This window comes from Etheostoma spectabile, chromosome 20, assembly GCF_008692095.1.
Source record: "Etheostoma spectabile isolate EspeVRDwgs_2016 chromosome 20, UIUC_Espe_1.0, whole genome shotgun sequence".
In the NCBI taxonomy this organism is placed as follows: domain Eukaryota; kingdom Metazoa; phylum Chordata; class Actinopteri; order Perciformes; family Percidae; genus Etheostoma; species Etheostoma spectabile.
This window is the reverse complement of record NC_045752.1, coordinates 13,915,699-13,926,492: the sequence shown is the minus strand read 5'-3', so window position 1 is coordinate 13,926,492 and position 10,794 is coordinate 13,915,699. Positions and strand designations below refer to the sequence as shown.

General features: G+C 41.3%; 1 protein-coding gene across 9 annotated transcripts in view; it reads right to left on the bottom strand.

Annotated features, from left to right (window-relative positions):
• Positions 1-10,794, bottom strand: part of ralgapa2 (Ral GTPase activating protein catalytic subunit alpha 2) — a 105,888-nt gene that overhangs the window by 54,052 nt on the left and 41,042 nt on the right. For 6 of the 9 annotated variants that reach the window (XM_032500988.1, XM_032500986.1, XM_032500982.1 and 3 more), the window contains exons 15-25: positions 9,026-9,263; positions 7,882-8,061; positions 5,718-5,864; positions 5,193-5,315; positions 4,499-4,584; positions 4,310-4,400; positions 3,861-4,034; positions 3,015-3,194; positions 2,153-2,346; positions 1,095-1,193; positions 499-654 (exon numbers count right to left, since the gene is read on the bottom strand). In XM_032500988.1, the coding sequence (XP_032356879.1) occupies positions 499-654; positions 1,095-1,193; positions 2,153-2,346; positions 3,015-3,194; positions 3,861-4,034; positions 4,310-4,400; positions 4,499-4,584; positions 5,193-5,315; positions 5,718-5,864; positions 7,882-8,061; positions 9,026-9,263 (1,668 nt within the window). The remainder of the gene's footprint in view (positions 1-498; positions 655-1,094; positions 1,194-2,152; positions 2,347-3,014; positions 3,195-3,860; positions 4,035-4,309; positions 4,401-4,498; positions 4,585-5,192; positions 5,316-5,717; positions 5,865-7,881; positions 8,062-9,025; positions 9,264-10,794) is intronic. The other 3 variants (XM_032500985.1, XM_032500989.1, XM_032500987.1) reach the window with 2 other exon arrangements.

Below are 10,794 nucleotides of genomic sequence, written 5' to 3'. Positions count from 1 at the left end.
CCATTCATCTCCCCTCAGCTTCGTCTGGAAGGAATGGAGCTAGGCCAGATTTAACTACGAGGAAGGGTGTGGCTAAAAGAGGTGGAAGATGCCAAAACACAGAGGTATTCTTCATCACCACTAGTTGGAACGCTCTGTTCAAAATCACAAGCTCAAAAGAAGCCTAAACAATCTTAAATTGCATGCAATTATGGACCCCTGTCCTAAATCTTGTCAGTTACAGACCTCATGTTGAGGCTCAACTGGCACTAGACACATATTAGATGACAAGCCAAGGGCTACCTGATTTAGATCAAGAAATAACAGGTGAATAGGAATCACTGAGTCAGATCGCACAAGAAATGGAGATGGCAAATTGGGAACTACAAACCATAGTTTTTCAGTTTTTTTTAATAGGGCCACTGCAAGTACATTACATGAGTTTGACTGGTCTGCCATCTAGTGGTGAAAATAAGCACAATTTGCAGCCATACTGCAGGTGCCACCTGCTGGCTATACCTGGTCTTCGCTGGTGATGCCCTTGTGCATGATATGGTAGAGGTGCACCAAGAAATCACTGTTGGGGAACACATCCTGGTGCCTGGTCATCATCTCACAGATGAGCTTGTAGGCCTGCAGCTTGCCAGCTTTGTACTCAGCTGGAAGCATGGTGGCCTGGGGGAGGGCGGGGGAGAGAGAGAGAGAGAGACGGATGCTGAGGTCAGTATCATTATGAGGATCTGAAGACTTTGACATATATTATGCTGCAGGGGTGGTAGGAGAGGTTAATCAGTTTTGTCCGTTTTTTTTTTCTATGGTGCAAACCTGTCACCATGTGAATCAGTGACCACAGTTGCTGTTTTCCCTCATTGAGGCAAACTAAAATTTAAATATGCAGCATTCTTCTTTTTATGTTTTTTCTAAAACAGTATGATTAGATACTGCTAATCTAATGTGTGTTTAGCTGCATACCTACTAAACTATAACACACTTTCAATCTAACCCTCAGTTTCCTGGTTGTTTTTTTGCACATTTTGTTTTATGCCTCAAAGTATTTAATTTTTGTGACTGTTGGTTTCTGGATGTTGTCTGCTGTGCCTATGTGTTCTTGGTACCCTAAAGAGCCAGGAGGCCAGCATTCGAAGAGGAGGGATGAAGGTGGGCTGGGGAGGAGAAGACTGGTTGTCCGCACTGATCCCAAGATTGTCCCGGATCTGTAAGCACACGTTCACTTTCGGTAAATAAACGTAACCACCATGCATTATCTTAGAGTGAAAAAGTACAGAATAAAATGTATGTGAATCATTTACATTGATACTTAATGATACTATGATTGATTAAATAAAATTAACAAAAATAATAATTTCCATCCATCCATCTTCATCTGCAGATAAAATAATAATTTATACTTTATTAATCCTTCAAGGGAATTTACAATATTTTCTCTCTGTTACACATTAAACACAGGCCTGAAATACACACAAAACTTAAATCAATCACTTGTCTTTTAACCCTTGTGTTGTTCTTGGTCAAAAAAAGGACAAAAATGTCATGTAGGGAGGACAACACAAGGGTTAAAGGTGCTCTAAGTGATAACGCGTGTTTTAGGCTACATTTGTTGTCACATACAGCAAACATCTCCTCACTATCCGTGAGCTGCCTGTCCCCTGAACACACTGTAAAAAACGTGGTCTCTGGACAGTCCAGGGTCTACAAACGACAAAAAAAAAAAAAAACTGTGCCCACGTGCACCAAAGCATACAGAAACAGTTTTCCAGCATTCCAGCCATTAACCGACAGGAAGGATTTGGGGGTGGGGGGTTAGTGCGCGGAAGCACAGAAGGAAGGGGATGGGATGAGGAGGAGGGAGGGGCAAGCTAGTCTCGTTTTGATGGAAAATACTTCTAACGGCAACAAGAAGTAACGTCACCCAACATTGCTTAGAGCACCTTTAATAGTAAGTCATTGTGTTACTTACATTTCATGCCAACTATACAGGATAAAGTAGAGTACAAGATAAAGTTTATATGAAGGCCTCGGTTTAAAATACTATATTTCCATTAACATAGATACAGTTGATTAAAATAAAACAAGTACTATAGTAAACCATTGCGTCATTTCATGCCAACTATCTCTTTGTAAGAGTGGATGTATCTGGGTATCTCCACCTTACCTTAGCCAGCTTGTGCCACAGCTCGTAAAGACAGAAGAAGACCTTGGCATGAATTTTTGGGCAGCGGATGCTGTTGACGTCTCCCAGGATACCCAAAATTCTCCTCCACAAGACGAAGGCCGAATCAGCATGCCAGCCAGTCAGGGTACCACCCGCAATTATGCTGACATCATCAGCCAGACACTCACTACTGTCTGCATGGTCAAAGAGAGAGAGATTGGGGTAGTTTGGGTTAGAGAATACATTTAGAAACACCTTTATTTGTAGCTGCTGGTACCTAAAACAAAGTGAATGAAATTACATTTTAAAGAGGGTTTTAGATTCAGTCAACAAACACCTTTTATAATTTATTATTTATTATTTAAGGAGTTGTTGACCAAATCCTTATTTTCTACGTACTGAAATACTTTTTGGGAAACAGACAAGTCACATGCATCATCCAAATGAACTCGGGTCAAAGGGTGGATTGTGGGAGGACAGTGCCATCTAGTGTGCAGCAGAAGAACGATGGGGAGTGAAGCGGAGCACAGGCCAGGATTAGGCAAAAACGGAAAGTGTGTATTGAAGATCTGAGGTGATTACTAAATTAATTTTTTTTTTTTTCACTCTTTAAAGAAAATGTTCACAATTCAAATTAGATATACAAGAATGCACGTTTGGTTTCAAGGAGAACAAAAAAAAAAAGAAATGTAATGTGTTATCAAGTTATTGAACGGGAACAAAACAATATATATATAATATATGTATAAGTGTAATGTAGGCAAAGGATGTCAGGGAAGGCTGAAAAATATGGGGCATGGAGAGTCAGTGGAAAATGAGGGCTTAATGGTCTACATGATGAGTAGCAGCTAGGGAGCAGTACCCAAGTGGTGTGGCATGTGTAAGACAGACTGATGCATGGTGTCATCCAGGGGGCAGTCCCGCGGGCACTCTGTGTGCACCAGCAGGGCTGGTGAGGCGGGCGGGTTCTGGGGGTAGTGGTTGTGGTGGTGGTGGTGGTAGGACGGGGGTGCAGAGTGGGGAGGGAGGGCACACTCAGGACCTAAAAACGACAAGGGGAAGGGGTAGAATTGGGTTTGAGGAAGGGAGCACAGGGACAAAAGAAAAGTAACAACTACATAATGATCACAATGTTGGACAACACAGACAGTTCACGTGCAAGGGTGGGAGGGGCAGAGGGGCCACTACATTCTCCCCTTCAATAATGATGGCGGGGTGCTTTAAAAGCTGATGCGTTTAAAGCACAGAGAAATCTTGATATGGTTTTCCTATGAAAATTTAAAAAAAGCTGCGACTAACAAATATTACAATTCTGTTTAAATCACTGTAGACCACGGGTCACTTTCTGGAGTGAGGTAATTGGGGGCACCACAACCCAAGCTAGATGGGACACACCTCAAATAAACCCGCAGAACTGCTAAACCTTTTCAACTCACATTTGCTTATCATCATGCAATAGCTCATTTAGGGTTATTTTCTTTTACTTCACAACAATGTTAAATTATACAGATCTATGGCTTACCCTGTATTTAAACTGATCCTGAACACACAATATGGTCCTATTTTAAAGTTAGGGTCCCCTGAAGGGTGCCTGTATTTTGTTTTCAAAAAGATTGCAGTTGATTGTAAAATACATTTACATCTGGAATAAACAGAGGTTCAAAATATGTTTTAGGTGCTCAGGGTGAGTTATTATCAGTTCCAATACCTGCTAGAGCCTCATTATGGCTGAGCAGCAGACTCCCCTGGCTCTGGGGGTCGGTAGTCACATCCATGTGGGCTGACTGTGTGGACTGAGTGTCAGCTTCCTCATCAAAGGCCTGCCAGGTAACCTCAGCTTCATTGAGGTAGCCGTTGGAAGTCTCACTACTTATACTCTCACCTAGGTAGGGTGTACGAATGAGGTGGATAACAGACATTAAAAGTGTAAGAAGTTAAATACAGAATGATGGAACGTACTGGCTGTGTAAGGAAAATGATTAATCCATGCAAAGAGTGGGCTTTGTTTGATACTTCAATGTTTGATTTAACTGACAATTTTTAAATTAAAAAACTATAATTCTTTATGTGGAAAATATAAATTCAAACACAGCTACACATACTGTAAATGACAGTGATTATCACTTCAAAGAAGTAATTAGTGATGTAATCTCTAACTTTTCTCTCTGAGCTTGGGTCTTGTGTAGTTTGTGTGTCCCTCAGCATTGCACTCCGTCTCCACTGGACTGCTGCTCCGCCGGATGAGGATCTAGGAATAAAGAAACAGACATTGAAGAAGAGACACTTGTATGGTCAAATCTTTTAATACTTTGACATAAAACGATAGTACAAGATGATTCTTCTCACCACTGGTGGCTCATTGCTCTCTCTCCTTCCCTCAGACATCCTGCTATCAGAGCCACAGGAAGTAGGGGAGTACTCTCTCTTCTGGGCTGAAGTGCAAATGGGGATATTATAAATAGGCAGAGAAACCAAAAATAACTTCTCTTAAAAGGTTTCTTCACTTTACTATCTTCATGTCTTTGAGTTTAATTGGTCAAAAAGTATTTCTCCGGCCAAGAATAATAGATAGTCTTCAAAGCTAACGCTGGCTCATTTACAATTCTGTTTTTAAACTCTTTTCATTATTTAGCATAGTCCCTGTCAAATTAACTAACACAAGATTAATAAAATAAAAATGCTTCAAAATTATAAGAGAATAGACTCTAAATGTCAGATTTTCCCAATGCCCTCTCCATAGATGGTACAAATGAATGAAAATTGCCTCTAGTCACCCTAATAAAAAGATGCAAACAGGAACATAAAAATTTTAACCAATATTAATTTAGGTTATTGTATTGTATTGCATAAAACTGTAAAGGGTGTAATTAACCAAATGGAAACTCAACTGACCTTTTTCCCTTTTCAGTTAACCAATGGCTTGCATGTAGCTCATCTAAATCTCTTCTTAATAAATTACCAATGTGAGGCCACGGGTGTAATTCCAGTGAAGATCAGAGGTGAAACATATATAGGGAATGAAAATCATAATATACGATACCTGGTAAAGTGTCAGACAGTTGTTGGGTGATGTCAGAGGTGCTGCTGCTACGTGGCAGAGGGCTATCCCCGCCTCGCAGCTCCTCCTCTCCCCCACATTCTGACAGCTGACCCTCCTCCACATCTGACAGACAGGAGAAAGGAAGACCCATGGTTAGGCAGAGCCATAAGAACAAAACAAAATCCCTAACACAACCCTTTACATGTAAACATAATGACTATAGATAAAGATTTGACACATTCACATTGGAGAGAAATTAGGACATGCACACATGCAGCGTAGATGCAAATATACTCTTGAAGTTGTTATAGGCTGTATTCCTACACATTGCAATGCTGCCCTAGAGATTGACATTTTTCAATAAGTGAGCACAAGACAACCATAAATTCTTGTTAAAACATAAACCGTTCTTATCCAGATACTGTTACAACAGATACAAAAACTGACAGGATGACACATGGACGGAAAAAGCAGGGCGGAGGTCACAAACACACAAACACATGCAGCTCTCAGAACACACTTTACCTGAGAGTCTGTGAGAGCAAGCAGAGTTACCAGAAGAGATACCAGGCAAGAAAGAGCTCACAGTGTGGAGCAGCATAGGAACGCTTTTAGCAGCGGGCAAAGCCTCGTATAGATGAACACAGTTGCTGATGGACTGGCTTCGCTTAGCTTCCATCAGGGAAAAAGAAAGAAGAAGAATAAGAAAGACAGTGGAAACAAACAAAAAAAGTAAAGGGAAGAAGACAGAATTCAGTAACAGCTAAGTACATAGCGCTCCACAAGTGCTTCAAGTAATAAAAACATTCCTGATCAGGAAATAAAGCACAGCAGAACCAGAGTTTGACCTTCATACAGCCAAATTCAGTGTTCACTGAAATGAATGAACAAAAGAAATGCAACAACTGTGGCTTTGAGAAAGAATTTTAAATATGATTCATATCAGAAGAAAAAATAGATTGAAACTCAGACAGATATCAGGTCACTGACACTGTAAATAAGACAGCGAGTATTTGTGTAAGATGCAGCATCACTGACATCTGACACCGACAAGCCTTTTGACTAAAGCCGTTAGACTAAAAAAGGTTTTGACTGATACTGAACATAGATATTGATGAGATATTTGAGAGTTTTAAAAAAACAAATGGCACCTTTTTAAAAAACAAAAACCTACATAGGGGAAAAAAACAAATTCAGTAAAACAACGCAAATAAAATGACAGAATGAAATAGAATAAAATACCCCAACTAAAACAAACTAAAATAAAAAACAGTAACAAAGAAAGGCTTTAAAAAAAAAAAAAAAAGATGGGTTTAATGTTTCTGTCTACATTATATTATCTATGATATCACAATTCAGACAAATGTATACCTAACAACCGTCCAAGCAACAGCAGACTGAAAGAACTGGATTAACGGAGTCTCTCTGTAGGAGCTTAAGGAGTACCATAATGAAATATCCAGCCATTTTCACCATTATCAAAACAAGACCTCTGAGCAATATTATTTTATATTTGCATGCAGAAGTGCAGCCAAGTTTTAACAATTGTCAAAGCTGAGGCATTGGCTATTGTATCTGGATAGCACTTGAGGCTTAATCTCAAAGAGAGCAATGAAAGAGGACAGTTCTATTCTTGCATTCAGCACACTTTAATTACGCCTTTCAGTAAGAGAGATATATCGTCTCTGCTACAGCCCGCCACTGCTTCCCATTTATGCATATTAATGAGCTTTAATTACACTCTTAATGAAACTATCAAAAACTGTGGTGCAATTGATGTGTGGGCCCTCTCTTGAGGAGTAGGGAGGAGGGCTGTCGGGCCTTTGAAGATCAATGTGGGAGAAATCCAATTAGGCCAAAGAAAGGGAAGGGAATTTGAAGCAGCAGTGTTTAATGTCCATCTTTGCTTGCATGTAGATACATATAAACAGACTAACAGAATAGGTGCATGCGCATGAGACATAATAGAATAGTGTCAGAGCACGCACACACACACCTTCTAAGTCTTCATCCTTCAGGCACAAATACATCTGCTCCTAGCTTAACAAGCTTGTCATTTTAGTATGTTGGTGGTAATTGGGGAGGCGGAAGGCCTGGACCTCAACATTAAGATTCTGTCTAGACAAAATAAAGACAAGTAGGACAGGCACTGCAGCTAGTTACTACTATACTGCCTCCCAGCTCACCTTTTAATTAGCCTGCCACGTTCCCATCAGATAAGGGGTGTTTGCAGTGTCTGAATTGAGGTAATGACAATGAGTGTCCAAAGATGGCCTTTGACATGCTGTCGGGTGGAATTGTGCTTGTGTGCCTGCAATCAAGCTGACATTGAAACATGTTGACATTTGCCGGGGACACGTTAGGGGAACAATGGGGACCATCTGCCGGCCTTTTTGTCTTTGGTGCTGGTCCTTTCAACAACACCTGGACTAGCGTACACATAGACCTGTCTGAAAGTTTTTGCACTCGGTCAATACGTCTGATAAACCCTGTGGCTTGACGCTGTACTCCCTAAGCTTATCAGTCCTGTGTTATTGGCCGACACAAAGCCAGAGGATTAATACAGCGTGGATAAAGATACATTCATATGCAGGGTCTTAAAAAAGCCACACATTTGTGTTGCATTTGTGCCTGCTTTGATGGCATAGTAAACTAACCCAGCAATAATGTTATCGTTAATAGTACTTACCAGAGGCCTTCTGCCGGACGTTGTTACGGGCTGTCTCTACACCAGGAGCTCCTGAAGTAGTGGCGGAGCGAATCCTCATGGGCTCCTGAATTCCTGGCCCGCCCTGCTCCCCTTGGTTCCTCCAACTCAGTGAGAAGGAACGCGCCACTGCCGCTGCTTTCTGGGAGTCCTGGATCACACCTGACATGCAGAGAACAACCCTTGCTGAGTACTAAAGGAGTACATTTCTTATTAACAACCAGCTTTATAATTGGATTTAGCACAACCAACATCTACTGACATGCAAGACAATTCACTGCGGCTTTCCGCAATACAGATTGCTTTAGAGAAAGGATAGTTGTGGTTATGGTATTTTTGAACTTACGAAAACGTGTTCTTCAAATATTAACACCCCACTGCTGTTGTGAGAGTCAACATCAATGACTGATTGCCCCTAAACTAAATTTCCTTAAACCTGTATTTCATCTAGAGTGCATATTATCTACTGATCTACTACTACCATGAGCTCATTTGTAAGGTACACACTTTAAGCTCTAATGTGAAGGATTTGAACTTATATGACTTTGGCGACCACCAGCGGTAGTATCAAAAAACACACTCTGGCAGTCAGCAAAGCACATTGATGGATGGAAGTTGTGTAGATAATACATTCCAGTTGTTGTGTGTAGCCAACAGTCAAAAACCCAAAAGGTATTCAAAAATCAAAGCCAAAAACGGGAGGCAAATCTTTACAATTGAGGTTCAGTGCAGTTTATGTCAATTGTTTTAAATTAGCCACTTTCACACATATTGTTCAAAGTGTGAATGTTGCACCGTTATTCCGCCTCGCGTTCTGTATAAAAGATACGAACATGGAATGATAGAATCTGGGACGTCGAGAGTAATGGCGGACCTTCCTTACAGCAGTATAGCGGAATCTCTGTGTAAATGAGGCTAATGTTTTAAAACACTGAGTCAACAGAAATTACTTTTCATGTAAAAGTGAAAAAAAACCTTAATCCTTTTCAACCATCATGAAGTCAACCAAAAAGGTTCAACTGTAAAGTAACCAATATTATCTTCCAAAAAGTCAATTAAAAAAAAATGTCACCCAAATTCTAGCCATCCCAATTCCTAGTTGTTTTCCCTCATTTCTCCCCCTCACCACGTCCTCTCTGCTTTTTCTCCTTCTGTTCGCTGAGCTTGTCCAGAGGCAGGTTGGCCATGTCCAGGCCATAAACTGAGCGTGCCAGCACAGCCGTCAGCGAGTCCATGATGCTGGCCCACTCTGTCACCAGCTCCTCCCAGCAGGTAAGGGAGGACAGCACTGCCAGCAGCTCGTCCCATAGCTCCCGGGAGATAAATACGCACAGGTTGGCTCGCACCCATGCCACAATGATGGTCTGAATGCAAGGCGAGACAAGGAAAGATGAATTAGCATTGACAGCCAGAGTTGCAGCTCTGAATTCCAGCCCCTGATAAGATGTGAAAGCAGAGATCACACAGTGATACGTCTAATTTGGTTTGTTTCTTTGGCTTTTTGTCAACAACCAATCCATCCAAGACACAAACACCAACAATAGTAATAGGTTCCTGAGCAACAAATCATGGTGGTTACTTATGAAGGAAGTGTACTGTAGCATTACAGAAAACAGAGCAGGTATGATGACATATCCATACAAACTCCCTTTTTTCCTGATATGGATAAAATACCTTGTACAGTGAGAAAAATAAGTATTTGAACACCCTGCTATTTGCAAGTTCTCCCACTTAGAAATCATGGAGGGGTCTGGAATTGTCATCGTAGGGGGATGTCCACTGTGAGAGACAATCTAAAAAATAAAAAAATTCAAAAACCACAATGTATGATTTTTTAACTATTTATTTGTATGATACAGCTGCAAATATGTATTCAAACACATGAGAAAATCAATGTTAATATTTGTTACAGTAGCCTTTGTTTGCAATTCGTTTCCTGTAGTTTTTCACCAGGTTTGCACACACTGCAGAAGGGATTTTGGCCCACTACTCCACACAGATCTTCTCCAGATCAGTCAGGTTTCTGGGGTGTCGCTGAGAAACACAGAGTTTGAGCTCCCTCCAAAGATTCTCTATTAGGTTTAGGTCTGGAGACTGGCTAGGCCATGCCAGAACCTTAATATGCTTCTTACAGAGCCACTCCTTGGTTATCCTGGCTGTCTGCTTCGGGTCATTGTCATGTTGGAAGACCCAGCCTCGACCCATCTTCTAACTGAGGGAAGGAGGTTGTTCCTTGCAATACATGGGCCCGGTCATCTTCTCCTTAATACAGTGCAGTCGCCCTGTCCCATGTGCAGAAAAACACCCCCAAAGCATGATGCTACCCCCCATGCTTCACAGTAGGGATTCTTCTTCCTCCAAACACAGTTAGTGGAATTATGACCAAAAAGTTCTATTTTGGTCTCATTTGACCACATGACTTTTTCCCATGACTCCACTGGATCATCCAAATGGTCATTGGCAAACTTAGGACGGGCCTTGACATGTGCTGGTTTAAGTAGGGGAACCTTCCGTGCCATGCATGATTTCAAACCATGACGTCTTAGTGTATTACCAACAGTAACCTTGGAAACGGTGGTCCCAGCTCTTTTCAGGTCATTAACCTGCTCATCCCGTGTAGTTCTGGGCTTATTTCTCACCTTTCTTAGGATAATTTAGACCCCACAAGGCGAGATCTTGCATGGAGCCCCAGTCCGAGGGAGATTGACAGTCATGTTTAGCCTCTTCCATTTTCTAATGATTGCTCTAACAGTGGACCTTTTTTCACCAAGCTGCTTGGCAATTTCCCTGTAGCCCTTTCCAGCCTTGTGGAGGTGTACAATTTTGTCTCTAGTGTCTTTGGACAGCTCTTTGGTCTTGGTCATGTGAGTAGTTGGATTCTTACTGATTGTATGG